We start from the raw sequence: 26405 nt of genomic DNA, 5'->3' as shown, positions 1-26405 counted from the left end.
CTATCACAGCAGTATTCAATGTTGAGTGTTGTTCTCTGTCAGAGCAGTATTCGATCTTGAATGTTGTTCTATCAGAGCAGTATTCGATGTTGAATGTTGTTCTATCAGAGCAGTATTCAATGTTGAATGTTGTTCTATCACAGCAGTATTCAATGTTGAATGTTGTTCTATCACAGCAGTATTCAATGTTGATGGTGTTCTATCAGAGCAGTATTCGATGTTGAATGTTGTTCTATCAGAGCAGTATTCAATGTTGATGGTGTTCTATCAGAGCAGTATTCAATGTTGATGGTGTTCTATCAGAGCAGTATTCAATGTTGATGGTGTTCTATCAGAGCAGTATTCAATGTTGAATGTTGTTCTATCACAGCAGTATTCAATGTTGATGGTGTTCTATCAGAGCAGTATTCGATGTTGAATGTTGTTCTATCACAGCAGTATTCAATGTTGATGGTGTTCTATCAGAGCAGTATTCAATGTTGAATGTTGTTCTATCACAGCAGTATTCAATGTTGAATGTTGTTCTGTCAGAGCAGTATTCAATGTTGAATGTTGTTCTATCAGAGCAGTATTCGATGTTGAATGTTGTTCTATCACAGCAGTATTCAATGTTGATGGTGTTCTATCAGAGCAGTATTCGATGTTGAATGTTGTTCTATCACAGCAGTATTCAATGTTGAGTGTTGTTCTATCAGAGCAGTATTCAATGTTGAATGTTGTTCTGTCAGAGCAGTATTCAATGTTGAGTGTTGTTCTCTGTCAGAGCAGTATTCGATCTTGAATGTTGTTCTATCAGAGCAGTATTCGATGTTGAATGTTGTTCTATCAGAGCAGTATTCAATGTTGAATGTTGTTCTATCACAGCAGTATTCAATGTTGAATGTTGTTCTATCACAGCAGTATTCAATGTTGAGTGTTGTTCTCTGTCAGAGCAGTATTCGATCTTGAATGTTGTTCTGTCAGAGCAGTATTCGATCTTGAATGTTGTTCTATCAGAGCAGTATTCGATGTTGAATGTTGTTCTATCAGAGCAGTATTCAATGTTGAATGTTGTTCTATCAGAGTAGTATTCAATGTTGAATGTTGTTCTATCACAGCAGTATTCAATGTTGAGTGTTGTTCTATCACAGCAGTATTCGATGTTGAGTGTTGAACGTTGAATATCGAACTACCTTCAGGTTCCAACATTTATTGCACAGATAAAACTTTAAGAAAAAATATGTTTATCACCAATGGCAGGACTAGCAGTATTAACTGCGTTATTTAAAGTCACGTGCACTTCGAACTTTGACCCAGCCACATGTTATTTGTTATAGTTCTCTCTGTGAAATTATATACTGAATGCAATCGTACATATATTTTTAAAATCACCGAAAGGTCAGGGTGAAACTTACAGATTAATATTTATACATCCGGTATATTCATGTTTTCCTCAGTGTCGTAGCTAGCGGGGGTGAGGTAAGGTGACAATCCCCCCCCCCCCCAAAAAAAAACCCACCTAATAATAATAATAATAAAAAAAATAAAAAAACAAAAAAATAATAATAATAATAAATAAATAAATAAAAACATCCGGTACAAATAATAGAAACAAAGAAAATCCTCTTCTTGACCTTTTAAGGAGTTTTAGGTATGCTCTCGTTCGTTTCAAGAATTCATCGTACCCCACCCACCCAAAAAATAATAATAATAAAAAATCTACCTACGGCCTAATGTTTACAGGATCTCAAGACACATACGCGACGCGACTACTAGGTACGCCATAGAATGCTTGTGATATTTCGTTTAGGGCTTGCGGAGTAGTATTTGAAAGTGTGGGCGGTAGCATTGCCAGTGCGATGACCCGAGAGATGAAAATACATATATTTCAGGGCCCTAAAGGGACTGAACCTGCTACTGGGGTTCAGACTAGCGGCAAGCTCCACTGAGAAGTTTATTTATTTCAAGTGTTCATCAAATACGGCATTGTCAGCCTTCTGAGTACAAAATAAAAGTGTCGGGTCAACCCCCTCCCTTGGGTCTACCACGGCTTGTTGTCCTTAAATAAATATTGCTAAACATAAGTTGTAAGATCAAGACACGAAAACGAGATTTTCAAAAAGCAAGACAAGAGGACACTTAAAATAAACCGAGTTTTCGGGGTTTTAGGATGGGGGGTAGCTTCGTGGTTGTTGTTTCTTCTTTCTTCTTCTAAACTTTTCTTCTTTTTGTCTCAGAAATCAACGTTATTCATCACTCTCACGGCTCCGTGCCCAAATAATGTCAGTCTTATTGGCGACAGATAAAATTAACGAAATAACCAAAAATGCAAGTAATAACAATTATAAACAATAACAATTATAAATAAGTAAATAATTCAAGTTCCAAAATAGTTTTACAGTATTGTACAGTACTTAAAGGACTTGTGTAAACAAAGTCTTCTTTATCTTTGTTGGATGAAACATACAGGTATGACTATACCAAATAAAATCCAATAAGCGATCATGTTAACGTTTGTGTTTAAAAACACTATATGCAATATATCAACCAAACTATTACCCATAAATATCAGTACCCCATACATGTTTCAAGCACAAGGCTACTTGACACAATGGTACTAGATGAAATAAAATTGCATACATTTTTAGCCCAGATGAAACTAATTTTTTTACAACCAACACACTCACATTTATAACCAATCACAGGACTTGTGGTGTTAACTTGTCTATCAAAAGTTCGGTGCACCTCGAACTTTGACCCAGCCAGAAATTATTTGGTTTAATGCTACCTACAATGTATATATGAGATAATCATATGGGACAATCAACCGTGACTTAAACATACCAACGGTAGTCTCCCCTGTTTTGGTTCACAGTCTGGGTTTCAGGTTGCATTGTACCAAAGCAGAAAGTTCCGTGTGAACGTTCGAGTTGCACCGTGAACTATTTACAGAGAGAAAACACCTGCGTCTCTGATTGGCAGTAATACATGAGATTGATTATCTATGCAAATACTATTATCTACTGTCAATAAAAAACGCACGTTTATTTAGTATATTATTAATATGTACAAAACACTAGACGTTCAAACCAGTGCAGGGTACCCCTAAAGATGGAACTGCGATTTTTAACAATAATTAGGGTTGCCAATAGAAACCTTCATTAAATCTCTTAAATTCAATGTTAGCCTACATTTTCTTGCAGGTAGATTAGATATGATATGCCACATTTTTCATTGGTGCATTGCCTTTGTGTACCAATACGCCGCTGATATCGATGTTATTAGTAAACGTTAACATTATCGGCAATAGTAATTGATTTGGTACAATGGAACCTTCAAGACCATTCACTGTTTGTCAGTTGTAAACATATGATCGGAGTAAAGTATTATAATTATATCCTATATTATATCTTTCGTATACCGTCCACCAAGTTCACCAGATCTCAAGTGCAATATAAATTGTCTTTGCTGATAATAACGGATTCGTAATGGTACAAGGTATATGTATATATTGAGGATGGTGAGTAAAAAGTAAATCGTAGATTGATTAAAGCAAACAATACAAATAAGAGATATGGAGTTTTACTCGGCGCTTACCATGACATACCTGGTTTGTTTAGATAAATATATTTGCCTACAGTAGCTGTCTACACATACACGTGCGCACGTACGCACGCATGTCCGCAGGCACACACACACAAATACAGGCGTGTGCTTGTTTTCAACTTCTATTTCATTTCCGCCTCTCTCTCTTCTCTCTCTCTCTCACTCTCACTCTCTTCTCTCTCTCTCTCTCTCTCTCTCTCTCTCTCTCTCTCTCTCTCTCTCTCTCTCTCTCTCTCTCTGTCCCTCTCTCTGTCTCTCTCTCTCTCTCACTCTCTCTCGCTCTCGCTCTCTCTCTCTCTCTCTCTCTCTCTCTCTCTCTCTCTCTCTCTCTCTCTCTCTCTCTCTCTCTCTCTCTCTTCTCTCTCTTACACACACTCTCTCTCCACACACACACACACACACACACACACACGGAGAGATAGAGAAAGAGATACAGTAAAGTTTGTTTTATTTAACGACGCCACTAGAACACATTGATTTTTTATCTTATCATCGGCTATTGAACGTCAAACATATGGTCATTCTGACACTGGTTTTTTTTTTTAGAGGAAACCCGCTGTCGCCACATAGGCTACTCTTTTACGACAGGCAGCAAGGGATCTTTTATTTGCGCTTCCCACAGGCAGAATAGCACAAACCATGGCCTTTGTTGAACCAGTTATGGATCACTGGTCGGTGCTAGTGGTTTACACCTTTCGCATGCATGCATGCATACTTACATACACATATATGCGCACGCATATAGAGATATATGTATACAAAGACATAAAAGTTGAAATATAAGTAGAGTGACGTCAGATACCAGCTGGTGAAGACGTCTCTATTGATGGCTTTGGATATATCATGGTCATCTGCCTCCGTCATTATACTATTCTTCTTTGATCGTGTGGTACCCAGGTGTTCGACTTCAGTTTAATTATCTGTTCAGAGCTATTTGCTCTAACAAACTGGAAGAAATGGGAAATAAAAATATATTTAAAATGGATATTTTAAAGGGAAGTATTCTGACATTAATTTAGTTAATACTGATGGTACAATCTCTCACTTTTTCAGGAGTAATAAAATATTGAATCGGAGTAGTAAATAACAACAACAAAAAGTTGCTAGGGAGGTCCGGGGGCATGCACACACACACACACACACACACACACACACACACACACACACACACGAAAAGTTTTTAAATCTAGAATGCAGGAGATGCATTTTCCTGCATTCTGGGAAGTAAATTTGAAATTTTTCTTTGCCTCAAAATATATCAAATTTTATACAGAAATTGTAGAAGAAAGGTTATTACCCCATATTTTAAATTTGTTTACGCATCCACGGACGGACCTCGGCAGACTATGGGGGGATGCGTACGCACTCCTCGCACTCACCCACCCACCCACCCCCTGCGTACGGGCCTGCGGTTAAACACATCTATAAAAACACGAGTGTTGTGTGTTAAAAGGTTTACACTTTTCTAGTGTTTGATTTAGTCTATCTCATCGTGTATGGTTGATAATGGTGATGGTGTCTTGTGGGGGGGGGGGTTTCTTTGTTGTTGTTGTTGGGTTTTTGTTTGGGGGGGGTTATTGTTGTTTTTTGTCGTTTTGTCGTTTTGTATTTTTTTTGTATTTTTTTTTTTTTGAGCGTGTGTGTGTGTTTGATTTGTTTTGTTTTGTGGGGTTTTCTGTTTTTTACTCCTTTTTTTTTATTGGGGATGTTGTTGTTGGGTTGTTGTTGGGTTGGAGGTGTGTGGGGGTTTTTTTGGGGGGTGTTGTTGTTTTTTATTGTGGGTTTTTTTTGGGGGGTGTTGTTGTTTTTTATTGTGGGTGGGGATTTTTGGGGGTTGTTGTTTTTTATTGTGGGTGGGTTTTTTTGGGGTGGGTTTTTTTTTTTTATTGTGGGTAGGTTTTGTTTTTTAGTAGGGTTGTTTGGGTTTTTATTGACGATTTTTTAATACGATCGTACCATGGTAGACAGAATTACCAAATGTTTAACATCCAATAGCAGATGATTTATTAATCACTGTGCTCTAGTGGTGTCGTTAAACAAAACAAACTTTTAAGTTTTGGCGATCTTCCAAAGATCTACGATTTTGATCCCAGGATTTATGGCGTCGTATGGGTGACTTAAACTCACCTTTAAAACTGTCGACCAAAGCATATTGTTAATATTTAACTTCTTGAATAGAACATCAACTTTGATTTTCTTCCCGTGACGTTTCATTTTTTGATTTAAAAAAAAATCTTATTTACAATATAGGTCACATTCAACCACATTGTTACTAAAAATAGACATTGTATGGCGAAGCGCTACAATATATTACATACACTTGTTACCTGTTGAACAAAAAAAAACCCATATAATTCAGAAGTTCTACATCTTATCGCTAAATTGTTCTGAAAAATACCTTTGTCCATTAAAGTGCTGTGCCAGACCATACACTAAAATTTCAAATTCCATAATTAAATGCTTTCTTAATTCATTGCAATAATATTTTACACCGATATGTAAATCCATAATTACGAAAATGCCCCATAAAAGTATTAAAACATCACTCCCGTAGAACACTGCCGGAAACGACCGAGTAAAATTCTCGGTAAAAACATTTGCCTGTAAATAGCCGTGACGTCACGAAGGGAACGCGCTTCACTGAAACCTACCACGAGATGACTTCCAGCGCAAGCGAAAGTGGGACCGACAGCGACTGCCAAGCTCATTGATAATGCGATTCTTCTTTCGATGATGAATAGGGTAGGTAATGACGATGGACTAATATTTGTGCGAAACACAACAAAATAATGCCTTATTAGTTTGAACCTGAAACATCTTCCGACGAACCACCCGGCCTGACGATGACGATGAAAATGGTCGTGAGACAGCTTACCACTAATTTACAACTTTTATTTCTTGTTTTTTTCTTTAGCTTTTCGTGCGAATTATTTTTTTGCTACAGTATGTTCTTATACTTGTGATGTAGTAGAAAAGACGATAATAACTCTTGAATTCTACGAGTCAAGTGGACCCGATATCGGTAATTTTAGAAATAAACAAAAACGACTTTAGTCCGTCCCATCCCTCTATGAAGATGGGTTTTTTTGGTGAATAATTTCAGTTTAGTTTGACGTAAAAAAAAAAAAAAAAAAAAAGTAAGTGTTTGGAAATAACAAAAACAATACTATTTTTTGTGTGCAGTTGTGAAAACAGTCTGTCAGAAATAATAACTTATTTTTATTTTAAAAAATAAACAAAAACGACTTTTTAGTCCGTCCATCCATCTATGAAGATGTTTTTTTTTTGCGTGAATAATTTCAGTTTAGTTTGACGTAAAAAAAAAAAAAAGTAAAAGTGGTTTGGGAAATAACAAAAACAATACTATTTTTTTGTGTGCAGTTGTGAAAAACAGTCTGTCAGAAATAAATAACTTATAGCACATTCCATAGTATGAAAAAAATGTTTTCTCTTGGGAAGGTAGTAAAATTAATTTAATGTATTTATAGCCTGTTTTACAGGGAACGCCTTTTTTCATACTATGGAATTTACAAGTCATTTATTTCTGAGCCGATTGTTTTCTAAGATGCATACAAAATTAGCTTCTTTTTTTTCTTCTTTTTTTTTTACAAAAAAAAACCTACATTTTTGTAGGATGGGACGGACTAGGCTATAGATACTTACTTGTCTGTACTTTATTGTTTTAATGTTCTCGAACTGTAAAGAAAAATCTCACAAATGAACGAGATGTAAACGACAACAAATCGGATCTCGATGATTGCACGAACCGTGCATGAGAAAACAAACTGACCGGAGTTGAAAGCATAACGCAATTTGGGAAGGTCGTATCGGTGTGGATGGCGTCGGCTTGTTGTCATTTGTTTTGTGTCGCAGAAAAATTGTTGGTACGGCATCTGTTTTTTAAAAGCCCTAACACATGGTATTCCCATATCTCGCTTAAGCCGACAAGCCAGTTCGGACGAATCGAAACTAAAGTGTCTGCTGTCGCAACGGTCTCCGGCATTTTTTTCCTGTCCAGTATTTCCACGTTGTTTTAATCAAATTCACACACAGCTTTCTCACAGCAACATTACTAGCAAATGCGTGAAGACTAAATTTATCGGCTTTTGTATTGCTACAGCCGCCAACAACACGCCGTTTAACCATAATAAACACAAAAGAAGCAATGAACAATGGCGCTGACTATCGAAAGGAGTTCCCTTCGTGACGTCACGGATCAAATCTTACGGAAATTCCCGAAACGAATTCAGGTGGTTCTGTTTTTCAGGGGAATATTTTTAAATGGAAAATATACCGGTATATAATTTTTTTTACATTTTTTAAAATAATTTTTTAATCATATTAAATAATATCTTGATTGATATAGCTCAATATATCATACATCTGGAACAAAAAAAGTAAAGTTTGTTTTATTTAACGACGCCGCTAGAGCACATTGATTTTTTATCTTATCATCGGCTATTGGACGTCAAACATATGGTCATTCTGACACTGTTTTTAGAGGAAACCCGCTGTCGCCACATAGGCTACTCTTTTTACGACAGGCAGCAAGGGATCTTTTATTTGCACTTCCCACAGGCAGGATAGCACAAACCATGGCCTTTGTTGAACCAGTTATGGATCACTGGTCGGTGCAAGTGGTTTACACCTACCCATTGAGCCTTGCGGAGCACTCACTCAGGGTTTGGAGTCGGTATCTCGATTAAAAATCCCATGCCTCGACTGGGATCCGAACCCAGTACCTACCAGCCTGTAGACCGATGGCCTGCCACGACGCCACCGAGGCCGGTCACATCTGGAACAGCACTTTAATATATAAAATGATATAGTGAGCGGAGATTACAAATACTATATTTTGGAAAGTTAGTTTAGGGACACTAAAATGCACGTGTTGGTGTCATTAAGTCATGTACCTTTCTCATTCAATACTGATGATTAGTTTTTCTTCATGATGATGTGTTGTTAAAGGGACATTCCTGAGTTTGCTGCATTGTAAGATGTTTCCGACTAATAAAATATTTGTACGATTAAACTTTCATATTAGATATATTTTTTTGTTTAGAATATCAGTGTCTGTATATTCAATGTGTTTCTTGTCGTCTTAATATTTACAAGAAGCCTAAACTGGTTTTGTCTTCATAAATTTCGTACGTACGAATTTTTTTTATTTTAGCAAATAAAATTAAATTTAACCTAGTACAAATATTAGAACGCTAAGAAACACGTTTAGTGTACAGCCACTAATATTTTATGCCGAAAAATGTATTTGATATGTAATTACAATCGTTAAAACTTCTCTGTTAGTCGATAACATCTTAAAAATTGCAACAAACTCAGGAATGTCCCTTTAATATGTTTGTTCTTTTATATGTTCATGTGTCTATTCATTTATTTATTCATTCATTCATTCATTCATTCATTCATCATTTATTCATTCATTCATCCATTCATTAATCCGCCATTCACCCATGCATTCATTCATCCAAGCATTCAGCAAGTCAGTCAGTCACTTCGTCTGGCTGTCCGTCTGTTTGTCATGCGTTCATTAATAAATGTATTCATTCACCATTCGTTCATTCAATAATTTATTCTTTCAATGAGTTTTCCATTCATTCATCCATACATCCATTAATTCATTCATTCATTCATTCGTTCGTTGGCATGTTCGTTCGTTGTGTAGTTCGTCCGTCCGTCCGTCTGTCCTTCTATCCATCCATCCATCCATCCATCCATCCATCCATCCATCCACCCATCTATATATATATATATATATATATATATATATATATATATATATATATCCATTTATTAATTTTTTAAACTCCACTCCTAGAAAATATGGTCATTAGCGCAAAGCAAACTGTGTTGTGCAAACACGAGCGATGCTCGTCGATATGACGATAATAATAAACGTATTGGTCGCTTGTCGCCACCAGCTATCGATTGGTGTCGGTAATCACCGCCATGCGCACCTGCAATCTCCATCCGTCCTCGGGTGTAGGCGAGTCTCCCAGTCTCGCTCCGGCCGTGTCCGCCATCACTTCGCCAGCCAGGGTAACGTGCCTACGAAAACACTCGGGGCAACTCGTTCACACCTCGGCCAAGAGTAATCGTGTGTACACCTGAGTGAGTGACGGGGACTTGTCTTCTGACGATGGACGTACTGACATGGATGACGGGTATCGTGTATTCTTTGGTAATCTGTATAGGAGAGGTCTGCTGCCAGAGCACCATTGGTAAGTGTTGTTATTCCTGGTTTCCGCTTAACTACACAGTAGATAGCCACTAAGAGTCATTATCACGCGCTATTTCCGTTGTCGTCGTTGTGTGGTTGTGTGGATGTGACAGGTAAATCGAAATATGTTTGTATATATATTAATTATGTATGAACATTATGGTGGATTTGTATAATATTTTATATAAAGGAAACCATGATAAGCTATCATAAAAGTACACGCAGACACACACACAATCACACACGCACACGCACACACACACACACAGAGAGAGAGAGAGAGAGACACAGCGAGACAGAGAGAGAGACAGAGCGAGAGAGCGAGAGAGAGAGGTGGGGGAGGGAGGGAGAGTGGGAGAGACAGACGGACAGAGAGAGACAGAGAGAGAGAGAACACACACACACACACACACAGAGAGACACAGATAGACAGAGGGAGATATATAGAGAGAGGTAGAGAGAGAGAGAGAGAGAACACACACACACACACACACAAACCAACAAACAAATGAACATTTAGTTTTTTGTAAGGTTTGAGTTTTTTATATTCGCTGGACAATGGTCATTTTAAATTCGCTATTAATCATCCGAGTTCAGAAGGTCGTAATGAGCGGTGCTTCGCTGTCAGGTGGGATATAGCCTTGTGGTAATGCCAACGTTTGATTTGCGGTCGGTCTACGGCTATTTCTGGTTCTAGCCAGCGCTCTACAACTGGTGTAACAAAGACCGTGGCATGTACTATCCTGTCTGCGAGATGCTGCATATAAAACATCCCTTATTGCTAATCAAAAAAAGTAGCCCATTGTGTGGCGAAAGCGAGTTTCCTCTCTAATTATGATAATTATTATCTCTGTGATACTTAACCATATGTCTGACGCCATATAACTGTTATTCAAATTCGTTGAATGTATGCCAGTATTGAGCAATGCAACAATTTTTTCAAAATATATATTGACTATATGGATCACAATTTTGCAACCACATTAGTCACCCAAACCTGTCCATAAAACCTTCGTCTGTCAGTCTGACCTCAAATCGTATTTGAATGACGTTTAAGTCTTCATTCAATCTATAGGGCGGGTGGGATGTAGCCCAGTGGTAAAGCATTCGCCTGATACGCGGTCGATGTGGCATCGATCCCCGTCGGTGGGCCCATTGGGCTATTTCTCGCCCTAGCCAGTGCACCACGACTGGTATACCAAAGGCTGTGGTATGTGCTATCCTGTCTGTGGGATGGTGCATATAAAATATCCCTTGCTACTAATGGGGAAAAAAGGTAGCGGGTTTCCTTTCTAAGACTATAAGTCGAAATTACCAAATGTTTAACATCCAATAGCCGATGATTAATAAATCAATGTGATCTAGTGATGCCGTTAAACAAAATGGTGCATATAGAAGATCCCTTGTTACTAATGCAAAAAAGGTTGCGGGTTTCCTTTCTAAAACTATACGTCAAAATTACTAAATGTTTAACATCCAATAGCCGATGATTAATAAATCAATGTGTTCTAGTGGTGTCGTTAAATAAAACAAACTTTAACTTTATATGTCAAAATTACCAAATATTTGACATCTAACAGCTGATGATTAATAAATCAATGTGCTCCAGTGGTGTCGTTAAACAAAAACAAACTTAACCTAATCTACGGGGCGGGATCTAGCTCAGTCTGCAGAGCGCTTGCCTGAGGTGCCTGAGGTGCCTGAGGTGCCTGGGCCGTAGAGTCGAACTGTCCGGTGGATCCTTTCACTTGTCTCAACCAGTGTTCCACGACTGGTATATCATAGGTAGTTGAATGTGCTGTCCTCACTGTGGGAAAGTGCATATAAAAGATTCCTTGTTGTTAATTTAAAAATCGTAGCGGGTTTCTTATAAGAATGTATGTCAGAATTATAAAATGTTTTGTTTTGCGTAACGACACCACTAGAGTACATTTATTTATTAATCATCGGCTACTGGATGTCTCCATTTAAAGGGAAATGATACTATCGTACGCAGCGGTATAGGCTCGTTACCTAGCAGAACGACAGTGGCGTGACGTCACTGAGTACAGGTTTAGCATTGAAACACACAGAGACGTTTTTCATATATAATTTTTGTTTGTGTCAACGTAGGGAAAAAATAAAACAGTTTTGACGTTCTGTGAAATTAAATAAAATTGTATACAAAAAAATAAAATTGTATCATTTAAGGAGAGTGGTGTACTTCTATGTTAGTCCTAAAATGGACGGAAATCACAGGACTGTCATTTTGGCTTTGTATTCAATAAAATATCACATATCTTAGTGTAATTTGTTGGACTAGTTCGTTACGTTTGACAGGCAGGTCATTTTATGACATTAGTATCAGTACATACTATATACATACAGATATGTGGGAATAGTGACACCCTACCCATCCTCCAACCTGACCCCTGTCCAACCCGCACCCACAATGGAATTTTTTGGTAGGAAAAATAATGTTATTTGTACTGTTTGTGTTTTTAAGAACATCGTTGATCACCCCCATTGAAGCGGTTTTTAAAACGAAAGTGCTCAAAAGATTTATGGTGGACTTTTTTAATGATTTTTTATGTCTATGTATAGGGTATCTTAAGCTCTGTCAAAAAGTTTCATAGGTGACAGTACATTTTTAGTATCTCATATTGATTTACTCGCCCATCATTACTATATGTGCAAAAATGATAAAGGTGTAATGACTTTTAGATCCTGTATACAATTGTAAAGTAAATAAACAGTAAATGTTTTTAAAAGTCACTTGTTCCTTTAGCCATATAACCGTAAATAAAATGTGTTGAGTGCATTGTTAAATAAACCATTGTTCCTTTAGTTCCAATTAGTCAATTAGTCCCGCAGCAGAGGCCCCCCAAAGGTGAAGTGTACCGGAGCCGGAAGTATAACATGTGTCACCATGGTGGAAATTAATCTCTGGGGCGCAGGGGTCATGGAAATATAAGATGACATTTTGTAAAGTTGATGCGAACAAGATCCATCAATATAATTATATATCTTTAGAACTACAACACTTAGAAAGGTGTTCTTTGCGTCAAAACGGATGTTTATGGAGTCAATAAGTTCATCAAAACGGTTTGTTATACTGTCAAATAGTTAAGATGGCTAACGAAACTGGCGGTGTTTTTGGCATGAAAATCTAATAATGTGTGTTGGAAAGACACTTTTTATGTTAAATATTAAATTTTAATGGTTGATAAGTTTTGTTGGCATGTTTTGAAGAACCTAAAATTGTAACTGTTCGTCTAAAATGAAAAATCAATATAAGGTTTATAGCTATACCATTGATCAAGTCATTGCTCATTGTTGTCATTATAGAGCTATTAGCACTCATCGGTTACCACAACTACAATACCAAACCATCAATGAATTAATAATGAATGAATGGTGAATGAATAAATCAAACAATAAATAAATGAATGAATGAATGAATGAATGAATGAATTCTTAACAAATCCATAACACGAAAACAACTGAGGGTAATATATGAATTGAGTACATCGTGCTATGCATACTACCGTCCTCATACTAGTTATCATCTGGTACACCGGCGGCTTCGTCTCATTATCATTTTCACATACAACATAATCATCTGGTTCATTTATTGCCTCATGTGCTGCATGGTTATCATCTGGTACACTGGCGGCTTCATCTCACTATCATCAGCACATACAACATAATCATCTGGTTCATTTATTGCCTCATGTGCTGCATGGTTATCATCTGGTACACTGGCGGCTTCATCTCACTATCATCAGCACATACAACATAATCATCTGGTTCATTTATTGCCTCATGTGCTGCATGGTTATCATCTGGTACACTGGCGGCTTCATCTCACTATCATCAGCACATACAACATAATCATCTGGTTCATTTATTGCCTCATGTGCTGCATGGTTATCCATTGTCAAAGCATGATCACTGACATTTTGAAGCACAACAAAAGGGCAGTCACTTTCGCATCAGGTTATTCAGAAATTCTGGGTGACACTAAACCTGGTTCATTTTTCTTTTCAAAACCACTCTTGACAGCATTTCCAAACTCACGTTTGGGTGTGGTGACGTCTCGCGATGTCACCAGCCGGTAGAATCATCACTATGTGTATAGCTGTTTTCATTTTGGGTAGCTTATTTGGTGAATTCCATTGTGACTTATGGGACATTTGATTAATAATTCCCAAAGTGTAGGAGAAAATTTTAAAACTTTGAATAAATAATGGTGTGGTCTATGACATACTGTACTGAAGCTGTAATCACTATCTCAGCTTTTAAGAAATAGGTTTGTATACAACCCTTTTACTAGCTACATATTGCAATTCTGCATTAAGATCAGTTTTGATAGAAATATTTCTTTCACGTTTAATACTGTTGAATTTTCTAATGTAACTGATGGGACAAAACCATGTGACTGACGAGATGCTATCCCTACAAAACCATAAAACGTTTTTGTGATGCATATGGTTTGTCAATATTCTAGTAAGCCATTTTTAAAATGAACTGAACTGCTTGTTACAGAAAGTGGAATCATTATACATTTCATTTATTTGCATGATTTATCAGTGAACTAAATTTGAAAACTTTGTGACAATGTAACTTTACCATGGAATTACCATTTGCAAGCACACTTTTCTTACTGGCAATCTAATATTGAAGATTGTTCAGTGAAACGCAATATGCATTTTCATACACCCAACATTTGGTGGCCGCAAACCTTTCTTGCTATCATCTGCAACTGGTCAACTTTCTTCATTATTAAATAGAACATTTTCCGTTTCACAGCCAAATAATGATACTGTATTGCTTATTCCTTATCTTGTCATATATAGCATGCGTTGATGTAAACCAGTTAAGACTGGCATATATTGTTTCCATATAATAATAATATTAGGCAAAGCCCGCATGTCTATACAAAGTACATGGTCAAATGTCTAGGTATTAGTCTGAACAGCACGAAGATGCTGTGTCTCAGTGTTGAACAGGACAAGACAAGTAAATATTACAACATATGGCAGTTGTGAAATCAATATATTCAAACACGAATTAGGCTGACATCAGAATTGTACTACATACAAAATGTACTTCAGGAAAGTGAAAACAACATATTGTAATAAGCAGTGATGTTATCGTATTGCTTCTATATTACTGTAATACGAGTATAGTTAGAGTAAAGAAAATACTTGTATATTTCCTCACATGCAACGAAAGAACATATTCCAGTCATACCTGGTATAAACCAGCACTTGCTATGTATGACCAGCTAGAGGTATGCAGCACTGTAATATGATTTCTGTATCCTGCCTATAACTGGCTACAGCACTGTGAGCTCTTTCTTGGGTCATGGGAAACACCAATGCATAACAATGAAGAACGTTGAACAGTTTTAGTCGTTAAAAACCTGGGAACACAGGAAATATTGTTTTAGGAATAAAAATGGTAGCTACCAGGTTTCTTGGGCCCTGTTCAGTAACGCTGACTGCGCATTGTTAAACAATATTCAGTGAGACATTGTTTATAAGAAGAGTGTCTTTGCAAAGAAATGGCCACCAGCTGAAGACACATACACATGCAGACTGCACTGATACCAGTTGATATAGCGATAAATGCTCACATGCCAATGGATGAGGATTCCACCAAGTTTAATTTCGAGAAAACACTTAATGGGTAGGGTTTACCAAAACTGATGAAACAGGCTATATGCATTAATTGATCCAAAATTGCTAAACATCATGATGTGCACCAGATTACCCTTTTTATATATACATGTACTTCAAAGTGCTAATGTCTTGATAATGGACAACCTTGCACAGCAGCATGCAGATGTATCCAAGAGATGCACCAGATTATTTTGTTGCATGTTGCAGGCTATTGGATGTCAAACATTTGGTAATTGTAACATGTAGTCTTAAGAGAGGAAACCCGCTGAACCTTTCCATTAGTAGCAAGGAATCTTTCATATACACTATCCCATAGTCTTTGATATACCAGTCGTGTCGCACTGGCTGGAAAGAGAAATAGTCCAATGACCCATCGACGTGGATCAATCAGGCGAGCGCATTACCACTGGGCTACGTCCAACCCCGTCAGTTGAGAAGGAGTCTGATGACAGTAGTATGTGCTACGTCCGATCCCGTCAGCTGAGAAGGAATCTGATAACCGTAGTATGTGCTACGTCCAACCCCGTCAGTTGAGAAGGAATCTGATGACAGTAGTATGTGCTACGTCCGATCCCGTCAGCTGAGAAGGAATCTGATAACCGTAGTATGTGCTACGTCCAACCCCGTCAGTTGAGAAGGAATCTGATGACAGTAGTATGTACTACGTCCGACCCCGTCAGTTTAGAAGGAATCTGATGACCGTAGTATGTACTACGTCCGACCCCGTCAGTTTAGAAGGAATCTGATGACAGTAGTATGTGCTACGTCCGACCCCGTCAGTTGAGAAGGAATCTGATGACAGTAGTATGTGCTACGTCCGACCCCGTCAGTTGAGAAGGAATCTGATGACCGTAGTATGTGCTACGTCCGACCCCGTCAGTTGAGAAGGAATTTGATGACAGTAGTATGTGCTACGTCCGACCCCGTCAGCTGAGAAGGAATTTGATGACAGTAGTATGTGCTATATATTATGTATTATGTACAACACATTGAGGTTGTTTTGTGAACAGCTCTCAAGGATTTTTTTACTGGATTTTAAACTAAACATTCTTTCATTCTTTCTTTCTTTCTTCCTTTCTTTCATTCATTCATTCATTCATTCATTCATTCATTCATTCAAACATACACTCACTCATTCACTCACTAATTTATCCATTCGTGTTTTAATTCAGGCTATAGTTGTTAGGTGTTTGTGGATGCCGATAGGTGTATAATTATAACAACGCTTTTTTACTGGGGAACCATTGATCATAGTATAACATATGTCGGTATCTTGATATATTATTTTATACAATTATTTACAATTTGCAGTTATATTTTATTTTAATAATTTGAAAACATGCTAACGAAACTTAGCAATAATCTAAAATAAGCATTTGACATAAGTTTTTCTAAATCATGTTACAAATACTTTTAAAGTTTCATACCATAATTACCGTCCTTTTAGTCAGTCATTAGTCAACACAATATCTGACAGTATTAGAAACAGTTTTAATGCATTCATTGAGCCCATAAACATCTATTTTGACACCAAGATCGCATTTCTAAGTGCTGTAGTTCTGAAGATATACAGTTTTTATTATGACCAACTTTAGAAAATGTCATTTTATATTTTCATGAACTCCACATCCTAGAGATTAATTTCAGCCACAGTGACAAATGTTATACTTCCGGCCCCGGTTACTCAAAAACTAAGGCTCTATTTAAAGGGACATTTCTGAGTTTGCTGCAATTTTTAAGATGTTATTGACTAACAGAGGATTTTTAACGATTGTAAATACATATCAAATACATTTTTCGGCATAAAATATTAGTGACTGTATATTAAATGTGCTTCTGGTCCTAAAACATATTTTTTCGTACGTACGGAATTATTTGAAGACAAAATCCAGTTTAGGCTTCTTGTAAATATTAAGACGACCAGAAACATATTGAATATATAGACACTGATATTCTAAACAAGAAAATGTATTTAATATGTAATTTTAATGGTAGAAATATTTTATTAGTCGGAAACATCTTACAATGCAGCAAACTCGGGAATGTTCCTTTCAGCCTCTGCTACAGGACTGAATGTATTTAAAACGCCGTTTTAGTAGTGAAGATATATACTTGTGTGTCTGCTGGATGTCATTTTAAGCAACACGATTATTGTTCTCTGTGAATAAAATTAAATATGATTGATTCGACTACGTACGGGAAAAAAAGGATACGTCATAGTGGTTCGTATACATATTCACTTTATGGCCCGTGGGTCAAAATTTTGGCCGGTGACTTATAATTTATTTGTTTTGGAATATTCCAGTAATATAAGGTTATCTTTATAATATGTGAAAGTTTCAAAAAGGTATAATAATTTTTTAATTTTAACTGAATAGTATCATTTCCCCTTAGCCATTACTTCTCAGAAGAACGTGTGTTTTTAAAAATATGAAAAAATGTATGTCGCTGTATTAGAAACACTAGGATGACCAGATACACTTTGGGTGTATGTCGCTGTATTAGAAACACTAGGATGACCAGAAACACTTTGGGTGTATGTCGCTGTATTAGAAACACTAGGATGACCAGAAACACTTTGGGTGTATGTCGCTGTATTAGAAACACTAGGATGACCAGAAACACTTTGGGTGTATGTCGCTGTATTAGAAACACTAGGATGACCAGAAACACTTTGGGTGTATGTCACTGTATTAGAAACACTAGGATGACCAGAAACACTTTGGGTGCTCGGAAATGGATAATCTAAACAATAAAATATAAGTAATGTATTATTTCAGTGATCATAAACGGCTGTAATAGTGAAAAATACCCCGTAGTGTTTAAAAACTAGGGTCTGTCACTTTAATTCTGTTGCATTACAAAGAATGAATGAATGAATGAATGAATGTTTAATGACACCCCAGCACAAAAATACACATCGGCCATTAGGTGTCACAAAAGAAACAACACCGATTAAGAAATTTTTCTTTGAAGTACACCTGTCCTACACAATTACCTGTAGTCTTAATGCTCTTACTAGAATATGAATTGATTAGAAATGTTTGATGTGTATTTTATTACTGGCATTTTGTTTCTGGTCAATTTTCTCTTGATATAACCTATAATAATGCATGTAGTACATGTGCATATTTTACAATACATTAATATATTTGACTGCGCAAAAACTGAACTAACAAACGTGTATTGTTCTCATGGGTATGACATATGAGCCTATCTGTAGTAAACGGGCACATCCTGCAGTACATTAGTATGTAGAAACTCTGATACGGTTAGCTTCACAAAATTGTTTTCTTTTGTTGTAGTGATGGGTGAATTTCCCGGGTGAATTAGCGTTTTAGTTCTTTGAGAGCATGATCGATACATAATTAGTGTCGCCATTCCGGCGATAACATTAACTTTAATACGTTTGAAGCTGAGCTGGCCTCTATATCGATTTTTGATATTAAACAGATGGACAAGCCATTACACAGGACAGTGTACATATGTCGAATTTTGTAAAAGTCAAAAGGTTTTTAAAAAAAAAAAACGTATTTAAAAAGTTTGTTTTGTTTAACGACACCACTAGAACACATTGATTTATTAATCATCGGCTATTGAATGTCAAACATTTGGTAATTTCGACATATAGTCTTAGAGAGGAAATCCGCTACATTTTTCCCATTAGTAGCAAGGGATATTTTTATATGCACCATCCTACAGACAGAATAGCACATACCACGGCCTTTGATATACCAGTCGTGGGCACTGGGTGGTGGAGAAATAACCCAATGGGCCCACTGACGAGGATCGATTCCAAATCGACTGCGCATCAAGCGAGCGCTGTACCACTGGGCTACGCCTCGCCCCGCTTAACTGATGGATGCTTCACAACATTTTTCTTGAAAAGCACCGTATAATTAACCCATTTCTATGAATATTTTAAGACAGAAATCTAAATAAGAAAGCCTGTATACCTAAGTGAAATCCATTAGAGAGACATCGTCAATGAAATATTTTATGTTGTATGTTTCAACGATATAAGAAGCAAGTAGGACATCATTCTGCTATAGACATAGTAAGTCTTTAATGGAACACTTGAAAACGAACTGCAATGAACACAGAGAGGGGTCAGATACAAGTGTCACACACCCGAACACAGTCAATGTCTAATGCTAGGCTCAGACTACCAATTGCGAGTTCTACGACCGATTTGTTGTTAGTCTGAGCGCACCTATCGTAAATCGAGAGTTGGAGAAATTACAACGCAAAAACAAACTGTCGAATTGGCCAACTTTATCGTAACAGTTGACAGTCTGAGATTAGCATAACACTGAAGGAAAATACGACTTTCTTGATGACAGACTGAGGAAACTGGTGTCATGTTTTATGTAACAAAGCCTCCTATCCCTGAACGCCATTGGGTTAGGCTTTGGTGACAAGCCTCCTTACTATCTGATCCTAAATATGTTCGATGGGCGCCAGATTAGGAGATAGTGACGGTCATGGTAGAACAGAACTGGTCTGCTGCTGTATTGTGTTAATGCTGTGTGTAGCGTTATGCAATTGAATATAATCATGTTGCAGCCTGTCAGCCCCAGGGACCGATCCCTGAAATTCAGAAATTGGACCCAGGGGAGGCGTACCTGAACCTATTGGGTATGGGGGCGCGTAAACAGATTGTCCATGCCCATGGAGACGTAGGTTAGCGCCATAAGAGGAACAAGTTGGTTTCTCTGTACCTGGGCCCGTGCTTTTAAAACTTTTAAAGTCTAAACTCAAATTTCAAATGACGTCACACGCATTTAATTTGTATGGCGTTACCATGACGTTAAAGTCTCAGACTCTAAAGTTTGATTATAAGCATGGTGCTTGGCCTGGTGCTTATAAAACTTTTAGAGTCCAGACTCGAGACTGTAATAGAGTCTGAGACACTAATGTCATGACAACGCCATATAAATTGTATGCGTGTGACCTCATTAAAGACTGAGTCTGAACTCTAAAGGCCGAATTTACGAAGCCTGTTTATCTTAAACGCAGGCGTTTAAGCATTGTAAATACATGTAGTTACACGCGTCTAAGTCAAAAACAGGCTTCATAAATTTGACCATAAATGTTTTATAAGCATGGGCCCTGGTCCTCGTCCGTGTGGGCCGTAACGGCACCAAGGAAGACAACTAGAAATCTTTCGTGAGCACTGATCCATCCCCACATCATACCCCGTCAGTTAGCTTTGTGAATATATAACAATCATGAGATCATCACATGTAAACCTAAGTGTAGGGACTTTTTAATAATGGATAATCCCGCTTATGCTTCTCTCACACAGTGGCGAATATATGGCGAATGGGCTTACCTATGCAATTCGCCACCAATTCGCAATGATCACAAAGTGATCGCCAGACATTCGTAGGTGTTCGTAAGCATTCGAGGTCGTTCATGGGGTGTTGCGAATATTAGGAACATGCTCCGAAAATTCGCTAGGAAAGCATATTCTTATTGTTATCGCAACATTTTCGTAAGCAATCGCAAGACATTCTTATTGATGGCAAGGCATTTGTAGTGATCGTAAGACATTTGTAAGGATTTGCTACCATTCATCCATACGCATGCAAACAAAACGCTGCGAATGCTTGCGAATCCATTACGAATACAGCAAATCGGTTACGATTTTTGGGCCATTTTCTTGAGAACGCATTGGGAATGCTTGCGAACGGCTTGCCAACACTTGCGAGTACTTGCAACTGCTTGAGAATGACATGCAAACGTTAAGATTGTCTTGCAAATGCTTTGATAATTCCTGGCGATTTTAATGCGAATATTGCACATTCGCCGCAGTTGAGGCCGCTAGGGTAGCCAAACTGGTATAAAAGACCCCATCTTCCCTTGTCCTATATACATTTGTAGTTCAGCCATGGCCGAGGCTGCGAGGCAAGTGGCAACACTGGCATTGCTGGTGAGGGACTGGCTGTCACACGGAGAGAGGTTGCGGCACTCGCACTACTACAACCTGATGGAGAGTCTTCGGCAGAGAGACCCGGACAGGTTCAAGAACTTCACCAGATTGGAGCCGGCCTTGTGTGATGAGCTGTTGGACCGCCTCAGGCTGCGCATCACCAAGCAGAACACCTCGTACCGTGATGCCATAGAACCTGGCATGAAGTTAGCTGTGACGCTGGGAACTCATATGTTGACCTAGGGTACAGCTTCCGTGTCGGAGACAACAGCATCAGCCTGTTTTTGCCAGAGGTGTGCCAAGCCATCATTGATGAGTTCCTTGATGAAGCTGTTCCGGCACCTATGACCAAAGATGAGTGGAAAGCCATCGCTGAAGAGTTCCAGAGACGCTGGAATGTGCCCCACGCTTGCGGTGCCCTTGACGGCAAGCACGTGGCCATCAAGAAACCCCCTCATTCCGGATCAGTGTACTTCAACTACAAGGGTTTCTTTTCCATCGTTGTGTTGGCATTGGTGGATGCCAATTACCGCTTCTTGTGGGCTGATGTTGGTGGCGTTGGTTCTCAGTCTGATGCCCAGATCTACAACGCTTCGGAACTGGCAGAAGTCCTTCAGAGTGGAGAGATCAACCTGCCTGACGATGAGCATCTTCCAAATGACGACAGACCACATCCATATTTCATATTGAGTGATGACGCATTCGCCCTGAAGTCATATATGATGAAGCCGTACTCACGCAGGAAAATGACCTACGAGGAGAAGATAGCCAATTACCGCATATCCCGTGGGCGACGTGTTGTGGAGAACGCATTTGGCATCATGGCTCTTCGCTGGCAAGTCCTTCTCACCACCATGCAGCAGAGAACTGAGACAGTGCAGCTCATCGTCAAGACATGCATGGTACTGCACAACATGATGCGTACCAGGTACCTGGCCACCATCAAGCACTGGTAGACCAGGAGGATGCCAACGGCAACCTCATCCCTGGCGATTGGCGGCGTAATGCTAACATGCATGACATGGAACAAGCAAGAGGCCCAACAAGAGAGTCCACCAAGGCCAAGCAAGAAAGGGAATATCTGAAGCTGTACTTCAACAGCCCAGCAGGATCAGTCCCATGGCAGGACAACATGGTGTAAGAAGTCTTCAACAAACTAAACACTTCGAGTTCTTTTCAGTGAATTAGAATATATTTGTTTTGGGCACCTACTGTATTATGGGACTGAGACATTTTAGGACTGAAATATATTTTAGGAATTTAATGTATTTAAAAATATATATATAATTTGTGGCTTATTATATTTTGGGACTTAATGTTTAATGTTGTAATGTTTTTAATTTGTAATGCTTTTAGGGACTATGTATTTTAACAATTCTATAATAAAACAAACAAGTAAAAGTTCAATTACGAACAAATAACAGTCATTATTTATTTTGTTCAAATTAAGTTCCAAAACAAACAAGTAAAAGTTCAATTAAGAACAAATAACAATCTGGAATCCAGATTGTGACTGTAAAACTGTCACTATAAAATCATAATAATTTCACATTTCACTGTCACTTTTCTCGTCATCTACTTGTCGCGGTGTTGGGGGTTGCTGACAGCGGGATGAGGTGTGTTGAGTAAGACCTGCGACAGGCGGAAGTTGTCTCCAGTGTTATCCGGTGTGCTTGCCTGAAAAGACGGGATGTTGGAGAACGACCCCAAGGATGTGCTGGAGATGTTCAGATCCGACGGGCCCTGAAACTGGTGCTGCTGCTGCTGCTGCTGCTGCTGAGGGGTATGAAATGGCTGCTGAGGGGGACAGCGAGTGGGCCTGACTCACTGTCTGACATCTCGTCCCGCTCAGAGTCTGCCTTCTCTGACCTGGGCTTCTTGGACTTGACCTTGGCCTTCTTCTCACTGGACGTCTTGGCTTTCTTGGGGTCACTGGATGCCGCAGCCTTCTTGGTCTGGTCATCACTGGATGCCGCACCATCGGAAGCAGAGTCTTTGTCGTCAGACTTGCCCCTGGCCCTGCCTCTGCCGCCACCGCCCCTTCTGCCGGCCCTGCGCATGATGAAGGACGAATAAAACAATCTTGACTATTCAAGATAGCCTGGCGAATAAAAGTGACACAGCGAAACATTGGCAAGGGGTTTCGCCTCGCATGCGTTGTGTAGTCGTTTCATTCGTAAGGCGTTCGCAAGCATTCGCAAAATTCGCAAGGGCATTCGTAAGTATTCTTAACATTCGCAAAGGATTCACAAGAAATTCGGCAAATTGATTGTTAAGTAATCGTAAGCTTCGTAAAAAATTCGCAAGGATTCGTAAGAAATTCGCAAGCATTCGTAACCATTTGTAAGGCCTCACTTGTTTCAGTAATTCTCCTGGCCAATCGTATAATTTTTGGCGAATGTGTCGCGAATATCAAATTTTTACATTCGCAAGGATAATCGCCACTGTGTGAGAGAAGCATTACAGGAGTAACAATGTGGAACACAACAACACACACACACACACACACACACACACACACACACAAATATGTCTTCTTGTAAGGCAATCCGTTTCATTACCTTGGATATGTTTAGGTGAGCGAGTGGTCGCAGTCGCTTGCGAGGCTGGTTTTTAGCGCCTAACGTTAGATGAATGTGGTAATACAATAGAAGACGACCGTACCAGTCAATAGTACACCATATCTCGCACCCCGTTGTCAGTCAGCAAATCCGGTGTCATATAACCGAACATAGTCACGCTCTTTCGTAATAACCGGTAGGGTGGTGTGCTCTCTCTTTTTATCTCTCTCTCTCTCTCTCTCTCTCTCTCTCTCTCTCTCTCTCTCTCTCTCTCTCTCTCTCTCTCTCTCTCTCTCTCTCTCTATATATATATATATATATATATATATATATATATATATATATTTCAAAAAAAAATTCTCTCTCTCGCTCTATTTCTATTCTCTCTCTCTCTCTCTCTCTCTCTTCTTCTCTCTCTCTCTCTCTCTCTCTCTCTCTCTCTCTCTCTCTCTCTCTCTCTCTCTCTCTCTCTCTCTCTCTCTCTCTCTCTCTCTCTTAAAGCACACTTTGGTTTCAAAGGTTATTGTTCATTAATCACCCTACAAGAAAAAAAATGAATGAACCATTAAACTTCATTCAGGCTAAAAGCAAGACATTTCAAATGATATGCATTGCATATTACTCTTCCTATTTTTAAATCATCTTGACTAGAAATAACTAAATGGACAGGATATTTAATTGATTTTTTTTTTTTTTTTTTTTTTTTTTTTTTTTTTCTCTTTCAAATCTTCCTCACCTGGATTCTCTAACACAGAAACCACTAACGTGTTGTGTGGCCTATCGATTGTAAACGTATATAGCGATGTGTATTCTGAATTTCCGATTATTCATGTTCAATCTGTACCTACGCACGCGTGCAATACGACGTAATCAATTATTGCGACCATTTCCCGTCTATTCTTTAATTTACACAGCATCGACGAAGAGTTACCTGTGTGTAATATAGACTCGAATCGCAGTGATTAATATCACAAAGTGTTTCGTCTTCGATTTCACGCTGGCGTTGTCATGGCAAAGACTTAGTGTAAGCAACTTTAATGTATTTTCACATATGAGAACAAATAATCCGCAACTTGATGGATGCGGAAGTGAGGCTCCTGAACCTATTTTCTTTTGTTTTCCTTCTTTTCGTTCTTTTCTTTTATATTTTAGGTAATTTTGCGTGTAAAAGGAAATCTAAGAATATTCATGTAATAATTGTAATAATCCAGGATGACTAACATTATATATTTCATTTCATTTCAACTTATTTTCGTGCTCATATCCAACTAAGGTTCACGCACGCTGTCCTGGACACACACCTCAGCTAAATAGACTGTCTGTCCAGGACAGTGGGTAAGTTGTTAGTTGTTAGTGGTTAATGAGAGAGAAAGAGAAGAGGGTGTAGTGGCCTTACACCTACACATTAAGTCGCTAAAACTGCTGCGAACACAGTACCTACTAGTCTTATGTCCGATGGCTTAACCACGACACCACCGAGGCCGGTTATTATATATTAGATCTAGGTTTTGCAAAAGACCCGTTACTGTTACCGATATCGGTTACCACATTGAGTGTAGCTGGCGTTTTCCTTTCTTCTGTAATAAAGTTAGTGGTTTATGTATAATTAAAAAAAAAAAATACCGTAATAAATAAATAAATAAATAAATAAATAATAATAATAATAATAATAATAATAATAATAATTAGTTATCATACTGGGCGGAATTTACGGAGCTTAAAGGCATACTGTCACGGATTTAAGAATCTTATATCTCAAAACAATAATAATAAATGAAAATTACATTAATTTTTGGAAACCAAATCTGGTTATTTTATTTCCTTAACTGAACCATGATGGAGTGAAATCCATGTCAACCCTCTTGGCAATATTAGTTTTTGAATTATGGACCATTGCCATAATTCAATTATTTTTTTACAAAATATCATTAATAAGTGGGGTATGGTGCTTACGTAGATGGTTGATTAAAGTACCACTAGGGAGAAATCAAATATTTTTGTTTACAGTTAATACTTTGTTAGGCCATTTAATAGGTCAATGGTCTGTGACAATATGCCTTTAATTTTCTTAAACGCAGGTGTTTAAGCACTGTAAATGTATTTAGTTACACGCGTGTAAGACGTAAAAAGGCTTTGTAAATTAGGTCCTTTGTGATTAGCTATCGGTATCCGTAACAGTAATTGTGTGGTCGCGAACCTTTCTCTTAAATATATTTTCCTGTTTAGAATATAAGTATTTGTATAAACAAGGTGTTTGTTGTCGTCTTAATGTTTGTAATAGCTCCAACTGGATTTCAATATCCAGTAATTTCGTACGATTGAAACAAATATATAAAAAGGGTTGGGGTTTTTTAAAGTTTGTTTTGTTTAACAATACCATTAGAGCACATTAATTTATTAATCATCGGCTATTGGATGTCAAA

At 38.1% G+C, this 26405-nt stretch overlaps 1 protein-coding gene across 1 annotated transcript in view; it reads left to right on the top strand.

Moving 5' to 3' along the window:
• Positions 1 to 9607: 9607 nt before the first annotated feature.
• The window catches only part of LOC121384549 (ionotropic receptor 25a-like), a 68151-nt gene continuing 51353 nt past the window's right edge, over positions 9608 to 26405 (top strand). Inside the window, exon 1 of the mRNA XM_041514987.1 lies at positions 9608 to 9821. Coding sequence (XP_041370921.1) covers positions 9740 to 9821 — 82 coding nt within the window. The 5' untranslated portion in view covers positions 9608 to 9739. The remainder of the gene's footprint in view (positions 9822 to 26405) is intronic.

The sequence above is a fragment of the Gigantopelta aegis genome, chromosome 10, assembly GCF_016097555.1.
Source record: "Gigantopelta aegis isolate Gae_Host chromosome 10, Gae_host_genome, whole genome shotgun sequence".
Lineage (NCBI taxonomy): Eukaryota > Metazoa > Mollusca > Gastropoda > Neomphalida > Peltospiridae > Gigantopelta > Gigantopelta aegis.
The sequence above is the reverse complement of the archived record's forward strand: the minus strand, read 5'-3'. Positions and strand labels throughout refer to the sequence as shown.